Raw genomic sequence first — 17,299 nt, forward strand, 5'->3', positions numbered from 1 at the left:
GAATTTCTTACCTCTTTGAACCTCAGTTTCTTCCTCTATAAAACTGGAGCTATCACTCCTTAGGGTTTCTGAGAGAACTGAATTCAGGTGAATACCCCAGCTGCTGTACCTAGTCCTGGTTAGACTCAGTAACTGTTACCTTCATCTCATTTTAGAGGACTGTTCAAGGTTAACCCTTGAGGAATTAGTGAGAGAGAGAAAAATTGAAGATGACTTTGAAGTTTTTACCTTGGATGTATGGTGGAACTATTAAGTAAACTAGGAAATGCAGGAAAAGGAGCAGAATTTTGGGAAAAGATATGTTAAGTTTTGGATTGTTGAATTTGAGATGTCTGAGAAATCCAAGTCCTGGCTTTAAAAGACACTTAAATATATGTTTGGAGGTTAGGGTTAGAAATATAGTCCGGAGATTCATTGGCATGTAGACAGAAATTGTTGTCGGAAATGAATGATTGTGCTTGTAGACTGAAAGAGGGCTGAGCATGGAACCCTTCAAAAACTGACAGAAAGAAAATGCTAGCTGCATTATGGAGGAAAAGGGAGAGATCAGAAGCCCAGGAAACAAAGCAGAAGGCTGTGAGATTGTTTCTCCAAGTGTGGGCCTCAGATCACCCATTCGCTATTAGATGCTGGAGTCACAGTGCATAGAGTCACAAGCTTTTCAGGGACCTGTGAAAATAGGAGTGACCTGGAAAAAGAAGAGAAAAATTCTGAGAGTGCAAAATTGCAAAAATCCTCTTAAACAATTAAGAGCCTAAAACTATTTAATATGGAATGAGGGTAACTTTAAGTATATTTGAATTGATTTAGAGGTGGGGCCTTCAAAAGTGAGAGTGCCAGTGACCTGTGGCATCAAGATAGTAGCAAACTACGTCAGCATCACCTGGGCACTAGTCAGACTCACAGGCTCCTGGCTACTCTCACCATCCCTTCTCCTCTCGACAGAGTGGGTGGGCCCATGTATCTTCATTTTTTTTTTTTTTAAGACGGTTAAGAAGGGGATCTTAACCCCTGACTTGGTGTTGTCAGCACCACACTCTCCCAAGTGAGCTAACTGGCCATCCCTATATAGGGATCCGAACCTGTGGCCTTGGTGTTATCAGCACCACACTCTCCCAAGTGAGCCACAGTCTGGCTCCCTGTATCCTAATTTTTTTACAGTCCTCAAGGTGGTGAAAGCTTGAAAACCCTTGGTCAGGCATTGTGTTGTGCATGATGCTGCAGACCATGCTGAGGTAGCCGAGAATTTTAGAGACAGTTATGTGCTGTCCTTTGTGATCAATGAAGCTTATCGATTACATAGAAAAATTTTAAATTATTATAATTCCCACCTCTTGTTTTCCATTTGTTTTTCTCAGTTTGCTAAGCCCCCATTCTGAAATTTTCATTCATTCACAGTTGGATTTCTGTTGCCAAAGCATATTTTTAAATGTGGAGAACATATTCAGCCTGGTGAAAAACAACCACCCATTAGGAATCTAGTAACAAACTAACCTGCCCCCCTGGAACTTGCTGGGGACACAGTCAGTTACTCCCCTGTGGTGATCCTGCCTTCACAGACTATTCTCTTTTTAGCAATCTACCATCAAATTGCATTTCAGAAAGCTACCACTGAGCTCCTTTTAAACATTAAAATTCAATGGCATTGACCAGTCATTTTCTTTGACTTCTAGTACCCTTTCATCATTACTCTGCTCAAAAGTTTTTTATAGATAAAAAAACCTTTTTATAGGTGGTAGGTAGATAGATGTACCATCCTGGTGTACCAACTATTGCTTTGTTTGTTTTACTGGTTCTATTTCTTCTTACTCCCTGTCTGTGAACGTTTTCTAGGACTTTGTTGGGCTGTGGCTTTTCTTTCTCTTGAGTGACTTGTAAGAGCTGACCATTCTCACCTGCTTTAGCTGTCACCTCCACATCAATGCCTCTTCCATCTCTGCGTCCACCTTCTCGGGCTAGACCCGATTTCCTTGGATCAGCTTCACTTCCCTGCCATTGTTCACAGCTGAAAATGTCTCTCATTTATTATTCTTCTGAGACTGGCTCTGCTTCCCAAGTGACTTTTTTTTTTTTTGTATTGAATCATAATTGATTATACATATTTTGGGGGTTCAATGTTGACATATGTTGTTCAAATCAATATTACTAGTATATATATTGTTATAAATTGTACTTATTCTTTATGCCCCTTGTCCAGTCTCTCCCTATCCCCCTCTCACTTCCCCCTCCTACCACTGATAACCCTAGATTTCTTCTCTCCTTCTGAAAGAGTAATGGTTACTGTGTTGATTTGTTGCCTAGATGATCTGTCCAATGCTGAGAGGTGTGTTCACATCCCCCAGTATTATCATAAAGCAGCTGCTTCTTCTGTCACTCTGGAATAGGCTTTGTGGAGAGAGACATCCTATTCTTTTCTTTGGTCTCTGCTGGTGATTCTCCTTTTGTCAATGCACTTCAGTGGCTGGTGGACCATCTGCGCAGTGGTTGTGACGTCTAGTCACTTTCACGGCAGCTGTGGTTACTATGGTGGCTGTGGTGGGCCACCCACATGGAAGTGATGTTTTTGGCATGCTCTTTGGCACTGGCAGGGTGCCTGCTTGTGGGCTGGGGGCTACAGTCCCAGGCTCCAAGCCCCAGGCCCCCGGGTGGGGCCCTGAGGCACTGACAGTGTGCCTGGTTGTGAGCAGGAGGGTCCAGTCCCTGGGTCCATGCCCCAGGCCCCTGGGTGGGCCCCCAAGGCACTGGCGGTGTGCCTGGATGTGGGAGAGGGGGTCCAGTCCCCGACTCCATGCCCCTGGCCCCTGGCCCCCAGCCCCCGGGTGGGGCACTGAGGCTCTGGTGGTATACATGGGCTGGAACTAATTATTTGTCCTTTGCTTACTTCTAAAACAGAGGAACTTCCTGTGAAAATCAGTACTTGAGCTGTGTGGTTGAGCTAAATTGCTGCCTTGCTGCTGTTTCCCTAGGGAAGGCTTTTTGTGCCGCTCAGGGTTTAATGGTTGACCTTGTAGGTACTTCTAATTCTTCAGAGACCCAGTGCATCTGGGTTGTGTAGAAACTCTGATCTGGGCCTGAGTTTTTTCATCAAACTGCACCCTGTGCAATTGTCCTTGCTGTGTCCCAGTGTTCTCCCGGTGGGCCCGTCTCCCTCACCACCTGGTCTCCAAGCACTTCCCATGGGACGGGCCCTGTGCTGGTCCCTTGCAGTGACTCACCGGCCTCTGAATGGCTTCCCTTTTTCAGCTGTTCTGGCTCCTTGCTCCTGCCATGGGAACCCTGTTAGTGGTCTTGCTGTCCTGGGGGCCGCCAAGGCCCTCATCTTCCCTGCTGCCTCCAAGCAACTCCATCTGAAGGGTACAGCTGTGGCTTCTCCCAGCTCCTGCTCCGTGTGCTCAGCAGCTCCAGCCTTAAAGCAGCTGCAGCCTGAAACACTCCAAGCATTTTTTTTCTTTCTCTCATTGTGGCTTCTCCCACTTCATGAACTCCGTAGGTCTCTCCTCCTCTTCCCCAGAGTTCCAGTGGCCCCAGTTTGGCTATTGTTACATTTTTATAGTTGTAAATTGGTTGATTTGTGAGAGAGAGTGACTCTGGGGACCATCTATTCTGCCATCTTGACCAGAACTCTTCCTCAAGTGTCTTTCAATGGAGCTACCATTCTTCTAGCCAGTCACATCTTGACACCCCAAGGGCTTGCCCCTTTCTTTCATTCCTTGAATACACCAAGATATCAAGTTTGGTTACCCCTTTTCTCTTAAAACATCCCAAATGAGGGTCTCCCCCTTTCTAGTCTTATTTCTTCTGTTCTCACCCAGGTCTTTATAAATCCTTAGACTCTTAACTGATTACCTCCTTCAAAGCCCTTTTGACACTGTAGACATACATTCCCTATGTAGACTGGCCAGTTAGCTCAGTTGGTTAGAGCACAGCCTTGTGTCACCAAGGTGAAGGATTTGGTTCCCTGCACTAGCCAGTCACCAAACAAACAGACAAAAACCAACAAAATACATTCCCTGTGTAGAGCTGCCATGGCCTTGCACTCTGAAATTCTCCAGCCACGCATTTGTGTCTCCATACGTGTTTATCCATGCAACCCATTCAGCTTTGTGTGCACTGCTCTTGCACAGTGCAAACCCTCCACTTAAGGACAGCTAGTCTCACACGTGCCCATTTCTGCCACAACGTGGCTATTGTTCCTTCTGCCTTCCTTCCATCTGCCCCTCTTTACCCATCTTTTCAATGTCACTCAGCACCCATCTCCTTCACAGAGCCTTTCTCATGGCTCTGCCCCACAATCATGGCTGTCATCTTAATTGTTAGCACTTTTTATGTAGAGTACTAACTTTGCATTTCATCATATAGTTACTATCAATCCAAAGCTTCTTATCTCTAATTCTAAAATCCAGCAAGTTTGGAAAACTGAAAGCTTTTTAATAATCGTGGCACAAAACTCAGGCAAAACCTCTCTGAGTGGATGTGAACTGTCTTATTTAATTTATCCCACTTAGCATGACTATTCATTCATGCTTCTGCAGAAATACTAATATGTCTGGTCATGGAGTAATTGGATAGGATGGAAAGTGAAGGCATCTCCTCAGCTTGTGCTATTTTGGAAATGCCAGATTCCTCCAGTATTATGCTTCTCAAACTGGGGTATGTGTACCCCTGAAAGTGTACGCAGAATATAGGAAGTTACAGCATGTACATGGTTAATTGCTGGGAGGGTCCAATTTATTTCATGATTTGAGGGGAGAAATAAAATATTAAAATGTATATAGTGCCAAAGAATGGAAAACTTCCATGCCATTAGGAGATAAAACAAGATTTTAAAGACTTTCAGGCACCATAGGAGGTGGGGAGAAACTTATCCTTCATTCTCCTCGGCTGGGGATGCGAAAGCACTGCTCTCACTTAGACAGAATTCTAACAGTTTGGGTTGTTACATTTCTAACTGGCTGGATTTAGGATTTTGTACTTACAGAGTTCTCTAGAACCACACAGGATGGTGAAAACTTCTGAGATTGTGACTATATCGAAGAAAAAAATGACACTAGTGCATCAGTCAGACTGACTCTAATGAGAAAGGAACATCCACAAAAGTTAAGGCCAGAAAGAGTTACTTAGAAACATCACTTGTGTCATGAGGAGACTAAACTTGACAACACTGACAAATTACTCAGGATGGTTTTCAAAGTTCTGCTTAATTGAAATAAGTGAGTCACAAAAACATAAATACTGTATGATTCCAATGATTCCACCTATATAAGGTATCTAAAGTAGTCAGACTCATAGAGACAGAAAAAACAGTGGTTGCCAGGGGTGGAGGGGAGAGGGAATGGGTAGTTGTGGTTAGATCTGTTTCCCACCATTGAGAATATACATAATACTGCTGAATGATATACTTTAAAATGGTTATGATGGTAAATTATGTGTTATGTGTTTTTTTAACCACAATTAAAGAAAAAAAGTTGTGTCTTAAGGTACCCCATATACCTCTCATTTGTTTGTCTGTTTGTTTGAATTAAGATTTGTTACAAATATTCTTTCTCCCCAGGTTTTGTGTGGATATGCCATTTTGCTGTGCTCTCTTTTGTTTTTTAGTTAGCAACAAATAATGGCAGCAACTACAGGGGATCTTGGACTCACCAAGTTGCAGTTTGCCCCTTTTAGCAGTGCCTTGGATGTTGGGTTCTGGCATGAGTTGACCCAGAAGAAGCTGAATGAGTATCGGCTGGATGAAGCTCCCAAGGACATTAAGGGTTACTACTACAATGGTAGGCAATAGCAGACTCCATCTCCATCCTCTTCTGCTATCCTCCCTGTCCTCTAGGACAGCGTCAGCTTTCATTTAGAAAGGGACACCCTTGTCTTCTATAGTTAGTGCTCTTTGCTAGTTTCTATTTTACCCCCTGACTTTTGGTCCAAATTCATTTTTATTTATTTTCCTCTGTTGTGGGGAGGAGAAAGGGAATAATGAAACCCACATCATTACTCCAAAAAATACCGATTACTTAGCATTGCTGGGTGAGAAGATTGGAAATATTTTTTTCCAACGTATCTTTTTTATATTCTTGTCAAATCCCTCGAATTCACAAGAGCTCTGTCACATTCCGCCATCATCTCTACAGTTGGCCCTCCCTAGCCTTGGGTTCTACATCTGTGGATTCAACCAACCACAGACTAAAAATACTTTTAAGAACCCCAAAACAATAAAAAGTAATACAAATAAAAAATGAAGTAGAACAACTATTTATTCACATAGCATTTACATTGTATTAGGTATTATAAGTAATCAAGAGATGATTTAAAGTATACAGGAGGATGTGCATAGGTTACAAGCAAATACTATGCCATTTTATGTCATGGACTTGAGCATCTGCAGATTTTGGTATCTGCGGCAGTCCTGGAACGAATCCCCCTTGGATATGGAAGAACAACTATACATACGTAATCTGTGTATCATAGATAATTAGGAATTAGAGGGGACTCTTTGGGCTCAACAAAGGGAGCAAAACTATTCACAAGCGTTTTTGTTGTGAATGCTGCTATATCTTACTTGTAATTGAAAATGTGATAATGCTTCTGTCCAGGTGATCCTGCTGGGCTGCCAGCTCGCTTTACATTGGAGTTCAGTGCTTTTGACATGTGAGTATTTATTTGTTCAAAATCTAAAGAAAAGAACACTCTTTGCTTTTGGTGAGGAATGAACATTCTGACCTCCCTCACTGGTAGGAAATTCTCTTGTATTTCCCACAGAGACAAATGCTGGATGCTTAGGACTATCTGGTTCATTTTTTTAGCAGATATTTGTCAGAGCCTATTAGGTACCAAGTACCATCCAGATTGATTGAGCCTTAGGTAACATCTTTCCTGATTTTGATAGTTAATATTTTTTGATCCTATACTGGTACCTCTTGACTTACTCCTTTAGCTGCTTGTCCATGGGCATCAGTCAATGAACATCTATTAGGATACTTCTGTATACAGGCCACTGTGCAAGGCATTATGGAGATAGGCAAAGGAATATGACAGATACATCCTTGAAGAATGTTTTTTATTTGCTTGGGAGCTGTGGGGAGATACTGGAGAGAAGAGAGACGTTTAATGAACATGTAATTAGCTAGGCATTTTCATAAAAACGATCCTTTCAGACCTGCCAGGTGTGATTTTTCTCTCTTTTTCAGATGAGGAGACAATGAGTCAAAAGGTAGAGTGGCTTGCCCAAGGTCTTCCTTAGCTAAATTTAGAAAGCAGGAGTGAGAGAAAAGTAAAAATGTATTCAAAATTGTATTTCTGAGATCCAGTCTGAGTAGCTAAGGAAATTTTTTTATCTTTTACAAAAATAGAGAAACCAGGAGGGGATACAATTTTAGGAGGAAGGAAGTTTGGTTTAGAACATGTTGAGTTTGAGATGACAGTGTCCACTAGAAATGTCCAGGAGACACTGGAGTCAAAAGGAGAAGGTAAGACTAGATTTGGGAGGCATCTGTGCAGAGGAGATTATTAGGCTCTCTTTTGAGAGAAAGAGATTATAGTGTCAGAAGAGAAAAGTGCCCTTTGAATGGCCCTGATTTGGGAGCAGAGGAGAACCAGAGACATGTTACAGAAACCAAGGAAGGACATGCTTTCAGGGAGGATGGAGAAGGCCAACATGTCAGAAGCACAGAGGTCAGAGTTCAGTGCAAGTATGTCATTAGATTTGTTGACTAAGTCATTTGTGGTCCTTGAGAATTCAGTTTTTCAAACTGAATTCTACACAAAAGGGTGGAGCCAAAAGCATGTTGAGAGGCTTTAAGATTATTGAGGGTTGAAGAATTAATGATCTACAGTGAGGTCCACTTTTTCTGCTTTCTTGTACCTCAGCAGTGTCAGGATAAGGGGTTTGGGGAAGGTGAAAAGGTCTTTGTAAAGACTGCTTGGCTTTTAAAAGTGGAATAGTCAAAGATTAGCATATTTCAAACAAAGTGTCCCTCGAATTTGGCTTTTAAATCTCTCAGAAAAAAATCAGTATATTTTATTCCTTTCTCAATTAAATTGCAAAACTTAAAAGCATAACACAAATCTAAAACAATGTTAGTCTTTATATCTTGAAAAAGTATGTGTTGGTGTTTCTTGTTCCTTTAGGAGCTTTCTTGCTCTATCATAAATTCCTTGTGATTACTTGTCAAAACGAATTACAACCTAGTAATCTCTTCTGTTTTGGGAAAGACTAACTTACCTTTGGAGCAATTACAGTATAATGAGGAAAGTCCTGAAAATGTACAAGCATTAAATTGTCTGAAAGTGGTAAAGGGAGGAACGTCCGCCGTCTGGTTTTTATGTAAGGTGGAGAGTCTAATATTCATCTCAAACTAGCTTTGCTCCTATTTTCATCCTTATACTAGACTGAGGTTTTGTTTGGTTGTTTCTTAAGATTTAATAATTTCATTCTTTGGAACAATTAATTAGAAAAAAAATAGTTCACTGAAGTTACGTTTGATCATCTTACAAAATCCAAGCATTTTAAACTTTAGTAATCCAGAAATTTTGGTTGAAAGAGATAAGAAAATCTGTAATCTTGCAGCTATGACTTTCACACAAATTGCTTGATTTAACTGGTCGTATTTTTCCTTCGAACCATGGAATACCCACAGTGTGTAAGGCACTGTGCTAGACAGTGAGGGGTGAGCCTGGCATAAGACATGGTCCCTAGTGTTGTGAAATTATCCTTGGATTTGAAGTTTGAAGACCTGGATCTATGGCTAATTAACTGTGTTTTGGTTTTTGCAGTGTCCGTTTCCTCATTTCCACAATGGCTCTCAGCTTCTAATGTTTCTTCCAGTTTTAAAAGTGTGATTTTCTGAATCTTTCTATCTTAGGATGGTTGGGAAGTTTAATGAAGGTGCTTGGGGCTCCTCAGAAGGCCCGTGTTCTTTATGTACAGTTTTTTTTTTTTTTTTCTTTCATTATTATTACTCCGTCTTTGTTTTATTGCCATATATCTGCATGGGGAAAATACGGATTTACTCATCAAACAGTGAATGCCTATGTTATGCAGGATGTGTAGGTGTAAGGAATACAAAGACTTATGAAATATGTCCTTCAGAGCACCACTACAGTATTAGAGAGAGAAGTGGAAGACAAGTGTTTGCATTGTAGTGTACCCAGTGCTGCAGTAAATGTAGAGAGGTAATCATTATTTCAGGAATACTTATTTATTGCTTCCTCTGTGTCTTGATGATAGAATGTGCTAGGTACTGGCCACACAGAGAGGAATAAGGTACAGTTGAAGAGCAAACAGTGCTAGTAGTCATTTATAGATGCCAAAAGTATCTGAGCTTTGCATAGCACCGAATAAATCCCTTTTACTCTGAGTCCCTGGAAGTCTTATGGATCTCTGCCAACAGTTAGGATCCTTCTTTAAGTTGTATTAGGTGAATTGTAAGTCAAGTAGTATTTTATCAGGCACCAACTGCCTTAAACTGAAGGATGCTGTCCTAGGGTAGGATGTACTGCTGAAGCAGACCCAAAAATGTCAGGGCCCAAACACAAAGGTAGTTTATTTCTTGCTCATGTAATAATCCAGGGCTGGCAGTACAATATTCTTGCATCTTTTGGCTCTATCATACCCACGGGCTTTGCCTTTGTGTTCTGGTTAAGACTGAGTTGTCCCTTTCAGGTAACAATAGATAGATGGGGGAAGACAGCCAGGGTGCAAATAGTTGGAAGAGACACACCCAGTCTCTTAAAGGCCCTGGCCGGGAAGGGACATGCATCACTCCTCTCAGATTCTCTTGGGGAGAGCCTGTGGCCTCACCTGTCTTGCAAGGAAGACTGGGAAATGTGATGCCCAGTTACAAGCATCATGTATGTGTTCTGTTTCTGTTGAAGAAGAGGAAAATAGATTTTGGTGGACAATCTCTGTACTAATGTGAAACTGGTAAAAAAGAATTTTTTTTTCCTGGGCCTTGAATGACAAACATTTGAATGAGGAACATTTCCCTGGCCCTCTTTGCCTTGAGAAATATTTGTATTTAGTCATAAGAAGTATTTTTCTTTTCAAAGCCTCAAGTTGGACTTAATTAGAGAAATAGAAGGCCCTAATCCTTGACCACAAAGAAGCTGAAAAGTAGCTAAGGAGGTCAGACTGATAGGCACAGTCATCTGTGGTCAGAGGCTGTGTCTGTCTTGTTCTTGTGCCAGCACCCAACACAGGTCTGGTGTGTACTGGCTGCTCAAACAACTGTTGATTTGAGTTATAAGTGGACTGTGTGCGTGGCTGTCAAAATCAGACATGGTTGATGGAAAGACACCAGTGGTCTCTGTTAGAAGATATTATAAACAGAAACTCAGAGATTGTTACAGAAAGCTGGAGATAACACAGGTGGCAGGACTGAGTGTGGCTTCCCAGATTCCTCTGCATGTGAAGATTCCTGCAGGTATGAGAAGCAACTTCTGCTCTTCTTCTGGAGGATTTATTCCCTGCTGGCCACCCCCACTGCCTGACTGTTCTGGAGGCCCTGGATACCTGTCTGCCTGTTAACCACGTGTGATAGCTGGTGCTAAACAGCCCCGTTACTTTCCTGAGTGATCACTGTGAGACTGGGTGAAGTGAAGGTCCAGTTTTTAGATGCAGCATTCCCAGGCAGGCCCAGGCTTCAGGCCTTTGCAAGGTCCCTTCTGTATACATCATTGAGAATTTACTGTTGGCTTTAGTATATATGGGGAAGATTTCTAATTCAGATTCCTTTTAACAGCTTTACTGAGAGATTCTCGTCTCATAAAATTCACTCTTTGAAAATGTATAATTAAGTGGTTTTTAGTATATTTATAGAGTTTTACAACCATCACCATTATCTAATTCCAGAACGTTATCATTGCCCCAAAAAGAAACCCTTAGCAATTACTCTCCATCCCACCTCCTCCCCACTCCCAAGCCCTAGGCAACCAAGGATCTACTTTCTATCTCTGAGAATTTGCCTATTCTGGACATTTCATATAAATGGAATCATAGGAAACTAATAAGTGTCAGGACCAGGATTTGAACTAAATAAATCCTCTTGTCTCCAAGTCTTGGGCTCTTTCCCTCCTAATATCACTTTTTTAAAAATTTGCTTATGTGGCCACCTCCCCTGCTGGAACTGTAGTCATGAGAAATGTTGCTCCTTTGAAAGTTCAGATTGTCCTCACTAACCTGCTTGTGTGCTGATGTTCTTGGAAGCCTAGCTGTCTTGGCAGTTGCTTGAGTTCCTGGGATGTAGTGTCCTCCCCTCTCAGAGTGAGGCTTTGGCATGGCCCTCACACACCTAGGACATTTGGACATTTAGGAAGAAGGGCACCTTCCTCCTCTGTGCTTGTGTCCAAATTCAATTATAGCATCCTTCCTTCTGGTTCAGCATCCTGTTTGAGCAGTAATGTCATAAAGCCAAGTCTGAATGTAGAAGGCCTAGTTTACCAACTGCTCCGCTTCCTCTTCCTTCTAGGCTTAATCTTGCCCCTTTGTGACTTTCTCCTCAAGACAGTCTTTGATGTCCTCATGTCACCTGGATGAAAAATGCTCTTTTATTAGAGGAGTGTGGTGACAAACAACCTGTTATTTGCTGACTCATAGCTCCCCAGAGAAGGCTCAAGTCCCCGAGGACTTGATGTTTTAGCTCTACAGATGGCATCTGACAGAGCCCACTCGTTGTACCCCTCCACACCTGTTCTAGGTTTAGATCTTTTCTCCTCTAGCCCCCTGAGCCCAATTTTACACGGACTCTGAGTGAAAAGACACTGGGTCTTTTAAACCAGGCAGCAACCATCAGTGCAGTCAGTAAAAATGCATTTTCTCTGCATTAGTCGCAAGTGACAACATTAGGCTACTAATGAATATTTTCATGTAGCTTCTGTAACCTCTGAAACACAGGTTAATCATTTCAGAGAAGAGACCAAATTTGTCCACATCTATACCTGTATTCAGAATCAACTCATATTCTCTTTTCCTGACTTTAGGACTGTGAGGCCTTTGGGGCAACGCAGAGTGTGCAAACCATGTGGCACGATAGGTTGACAGGTAGCCCAGGTGTAATACATTTTGTCTGTGTGACTAAGACAGCCATCAGGCTGTGCAGAGCCCTGTGGCTCAGTTGTGGGACAGTCAGGAGAAGACATACTGCCTTCCCTCAAGGAGCTTACTGCCCTCCGGTTGGGGGTGTGTATGACCGTTTTTCTTGAAAATACTCTAAAATGTTATGCTCAGTTTTATTGCCAGCTATTACCAGAGAAAATGAGAGATTTTTTCTTCCTGGAAGAGAAGGGATTGGAGCAGGGCCTTGAAGCTTGGGAAAGTTTGAGCAGGGTGGGCAGTACAGCACCCTGGAGTCAACTAGTTTTTGTTTTAGATTTGAGCTCTCCCTGTTATTATATAACCTTATGCAAGTTGCTTAAACCCTTAAATGGGGTAAAGAGCTGTAATGAGAATTCTGACCTTGCACGGTTCCTGGCTCGGTAGATATTTCCCTTTTAGTTTGAAGATGGAGAAGAATAAAAAATAGGAAATGAACTTCTATTTGGGGAGGGGGTGGGGACAGTGGAAGAACAGCATACCAAGGGGTTAAGGTAATGGGAATGTATAGGCTTTTTTTGGAATGGTGCCTGTTTTTTAGTCCTTTAGCGATGATATTTATCTTTTTCCAAAGAAATGTACAGTCAGTCCTCTACTTGGCTTACAGAGTGATACCCTTTGTCTCCCACTGCTGTGGTGGTTTGTCACTCCCTGGCTGTCTCTGAGTCGCAGCTGTGCCCGGTTAACTGTGTTTCTCTAATGTCTAGGAACGCTCCTACCCCAGCACATTGCTGCCCTGCTGTCGGAACACTATATAACACCAACACACTTGAGTCTTTCAAGACTGCAGATAAGAAGCTCCTTTTGGAACAAGCAGCAAACGAGGTTAGCTGGGAAAACCTGATGTATCTGTCATATTTTCTGTGGTCCCAGCAGGTGCAGTGTTTCTAATTAGGCCTGTGGGTCTTTTGCAGGAACTAGTATATAATAGGTATTCAGAGATGTTTGTAGGCTTTGGGTTATTTCCCCAGGGAGAATACTCCTGGCTTGTTCCTTCTGTGTTAGCGGGAAGGTCAGGGAGAAGACATCCAGAATCGGACATGGGGATAGGCTGGAAATTCATGGCAGGACAGAGGTTGAAAAATCAGATTTGCTGCTAATCTCCAACTAGCATTCTGAAACAACTGGCCCTCTCTCTAAGGGTTATGTTCCTGCGGCTGAATGCATCTGGGTGCTCTGTTCCTTGTGCCCTGGAGAGGCTTGACAGTCTTGTGCACTGTGATGCTGTGGATGGTTATGGAGTCTCTAGTGTCTTCAGGGCTAAATTTAATCTACTTCATCTGGCCTACTTAGTCTGACTTTTAAGAGGCCTGGCCCCTGCTGGTCTCCTTGGCCTTTCTGTCCTGTCACTCTTGCCCTTGCATTCTCTAACCCAGTCACAGCAAACACTTATAACTCCCTTCACCTACTTTTATTCTCTCCTCTCTCCTTGGGATGTGATGCTCTCTCTATCCTGTGCTTCTTCACTACTGAGTTAGTGAGAGGAATTAAAAAGGGGGGTGGAGTGGTTTATCTCAATTCTCTCTAACCTACTTAATCGAGGGGTCTTTATACTAGTCTTAAAAAATAAGAGTCTTACTAATGGGGGCGTAGCAGTCAGAGAAGGAAGTCTCCCACCTTTGGTTCCTCCAGTCCCTTGTGATGGATGCAGCTTGTGACTCAGGTGATGATGGTTGTTTTTCTTGATCTGTGGCTTGACTGCTCCTGGGCCTCCTCCTTTGGCCACACTCTTTTTAATTTATCACAGAAAAAAGCAGGTTTCTCCCCACAGGATTCCTGGCCCACTTGGCTTATCAGAAAGCGGTCCAGCTCCTCCAAGGTGATGATGTCAGTAGGAAGAACTTATTTCTCTTTTACTCCCATACCTGGGGAATGGTTCTTATTGGTTCAACTATTTTGTCTTAGTGACACTAAGTTTAGCAACTGATCTTATCTGCTGCAACATCTGTGATTAGCAGCTGCTGACCAGTGCCAGCTTTTGCTTCCAGACACAGTTCTTGCTGAGTACACACAAACTTGAAGTTCGTTCTCCTTTCCTCATCTCTCTGGGCAACATAATCCTAAATAAGGCTTTAAGAAATACCCTACAGATATTTCAAATCACTTCCTTTGAGAGCCCCTTCCAGGCTCTTTTCCCTCCCACCTCCCTAGCTGAGTCTGGTGTTTCTCCCAGGAATTTTACATGTTTCTGTGATAGCAAATCCTACATGGTGTTGAACTTGTACAGTTTTATGCCTATCTCTCTGGACTATGAGCTTCTTGAGGGAAGGGACTATGTCTTTTGTTTCTGTAACCCTGATGTGCCTGGTGTATAGTAGATGATAAGTAAGTATGTGCTGAAGGAAATCATTAAGGCATGAAAGTGGCCTGGCTGCCTCCTCTGTGCTGAGACCCGCTGAGAGGCGGTGCTTGGCCTCTCTCACTTTGCTCAGGTGCTGAAGGGAGTGGCTGGCGGAGAGGCAGTGTCAAGGGAGCAGAGTGAGGGAACAGGCTACTTCATTGCCTGGGATAAGTGGTGCCAGGCCTGTGGGAAAGAAGAGCCTGGTGCTTTGCAGCTCCATGCTTTGCTGGAGAGTGAGAATCTCAGAGATACCTGGTAACTTCCCTTGACGCTTTTTCTTCTGGCAGATATGGGAATCCATAAAATCGGGCGCTGCTCTTGAAAACCCTGTACTCCTCAACAAGTTCCTCCTCTTGACATTTGCAGTAAGTAAATGAACTGTCTGCTACATTGAAACTGGTAGAATCCCCTGGCTCATCCTGATATACCGTAAAACAGTCTGCCCTCTTGTCTCTGAAACCATTACCTTGTGTTATTCAAGTTATAGCTGTTAAACACTCATTTGATTACTGGCCAGAAAGTGCTGGCACCTATTACCAATGCAAAATTAATTCATTCCTGTTGATCATACTATACTATCAGTAGTCGTGTAATTTATATAACACAGTGACCCAGCTCTAATGATTCAGGGCATGATAAAGTCAGGTTCAGGGAGCAGTGGTTTCATTGTTGTTAATGTCTTTGTTAAATATGAATAACAATAGTGCAGTCCTGCAGATCTCAGCTGCTGAGTCCATCCAAATAAGGGAAAGGGGCTTCTGCATTAGAGGAGATCACACTACATGGCTTGACCATACAATTTTTTTTTAAGAAAGAAAGATAACTATTTTCTGTAAATGAGATCTAATTAAAATGAACATTAAGGGCAGCTTTGAAGAGGAAAAGAAATCACATTAGGGTACCATTTGCTGCCTAAGGAAGAAGGGGTGAGGAGTGGTGAGGGGGAAAGTAGAGAAAAGGGAAGGGTTGATTGTAAAGAAAACCAGCTACGCACATGCATGCACAGATATGTGTGTGGGTATAAATATGTGTACATATGTGTGTGTAGAAAACTAATCTATATTGTTTATAATTATGTTAACTATGTAATATTCCATCATGTGTATGTTCCATAGATTTCTGTTGTTCATTTTTGTTATTTCCAAAACTGACTATTATAAAAAATATTGTAGTATATTGAACAATATACAATATTGATCATAATGATTTTTTTCCCTGCTCATTTTATTTATTTAGAATAAGTTCTTTGGAGTGGGCATATAAACACATTAGTGTTGCTGTATATACTGTGTTGTTTCATAGCTGTCATTAGCTTTGGATATCAATCTCTTCCTCACATTTTTCTTTTTTTTTTTGGTCGACTTGTAGGTTTTGCCTTTCTTCCTCCCCCACCATTTCTCCTAAATGATTCCTCCTTGATTTAGTGCCCACGGCAAAGGAGAGGGTGATAGGAATCCAATAGGGCCTTACCAATGGGTGGCTATCTACAAGGAGCACATTTGCTAAAAAATCATAATGCTTCTTATGTAATAGTGGGGAGAGAAAAAAATATTTGAATTCTTTGTCAGATTACAAGATGCAGTTTGATATTGATAATTTATAAATTTGAGTAATTTTGTAGGTTCTCTGCTAGGATAGATTGAAGTATTGCTAGTTAAAGATTTCTGAACTTGATTTATTACTTGAACATGAGTACATTTTCTGTACCAAGAATTCTTGTTAGTAGAACATAACTGACAATTTATGTTTAATGAGAAAAATAACATTAACTCATACTTAAAATTTTCACATATTTCCTAGAGTCATTATGTGTGTTGGCCTTGTTGCCCTTTTTGCTGAGCATTCTTAGCCTGGCTTTGGAAAAAACTAAAAGTCTCTGTCTTTTAAAATCTTCAGACACAAAGGGTTTTTTATGTTTAATTTAACCGAGGTCTTTTATATCCTGAAAAGAATCCTAAGAAATTCAAGTCTTTTGACTTTTGAAGATGAGCTGATAAAGCTTCTTAGAATTTATGATGTCCTTCATCTTGAATTGTTTAACCTTTACTAAAGATCAGTTATGACAAATCATTTTGTTACAAAGAAGAGGGAATAATCTCTGGAGGTGTTTTTGCTTTCCTTTCTGCTGTTTTTAGGACTCAAAGGACCAGACACCTCATTAATTTCAATTTTGCAGTTTGTTTTGCCATAGTGAAAAGGGAATTTGTTCTTAGTTGATCAATTAGTAGCAGAATTAGAGACTGTGGAAACTAATTACTAGACTTTCTCATCTGGACACATGTTTATATATAAATTTGTATTGAAAAGCCATCAAGAATGATTCCATTAATATGAAAAGTCCAGGATAGGCAAATCCATAGGGACAGAAAATAGATTAGTAGTTGCCAGGGGATGAGGGAAGGAAGGAATGGGGAATTTCTGCTAATTATGGAATTTCTTTTGGGGGTGATGAAAATGTTCTGTAATTAGTAGTGATGGTGGTAGATCCTTGTCCATATACTAAAAAACCCCCCACTAAATTGTATACTTTAACATGGGAATTTTATGGCATACGAATTATATCTCAATAAAAAAGTCATCTAACCACTTTGCAATTTTTATTCTTAGCAAGATATAAGAAGAAATATTAATTAGCCAAATAAACTACATTTGTGGTCAGTGGTCACAGACTGGTGGGGAAGCTACCAAATACCCGCATAAGCCTATGATCCTACCACATGACTCATTAAGGCCCCAAATGTTGTAGGGATTCAGAGGCAAGAGCCATCAGCCTGAGTGGGAGCACTCAGTGTCAAGGACAAATGTCAAGGCTGAGTGTTAAGGACAGCCTCACAAATCTTTTCCCCTGACTCACTTCCCCTGGAGGTGGAGCAGTC

General features: G+C 41.6%; 1 protein-coding gene across 4 annotated transcripts in view; it reads left to right on the plus strand.

Annotated features, from left to right (window-relative positions):
• ATG7 (autophagy related 7) overlaps positions 1–17,299 on the plus strand; it is a 262,622-nt gene that overhangs the window by 14,692 nt on the left and 230,631 nt on the right. For all 4 annotated transcript variants that reach the window (XM_063114002.1, XM_063114001.1, XM_063114004.1 and 1 more), the window contains exons 2-5: positions 5,599–5,771; positions 6,588–6,642; positions 12,790–12,907; positions 14,711–14,788. In XM_063114002.1, coding sequence (XP_062970072.1) covers positions 5,612–5,771; positions 6,588–6,642; positions 12,790–12,907; positions 14,711–14,788 — 411 coding nt within the window. In that variant the 5' untranslated portion in view covers positions 5,599–5,611. The remainder of the gene's footprint in view (positions 1–5,598; positions 5,772–6,587; positions 6,643–12,789; positions 12,908–14,710; positions 14,789–17,299) is intronic.

This window comes from Cynocephalus volans, chromosome 11, assembly GCF_027409185.1.
Source record: "Cynocephalus volans isolate mCynVol1 chromosome 11, mCynVol1.pri, whole genome shotgun sequence".
NCBI classification, from domain to species: domain Eukaryota; kingdom Metazoa; phylum Chordata; class Mammalia; order Dermoptera; family Cynocephalidae; genus Cynocephalus; species Cynocephalus volans.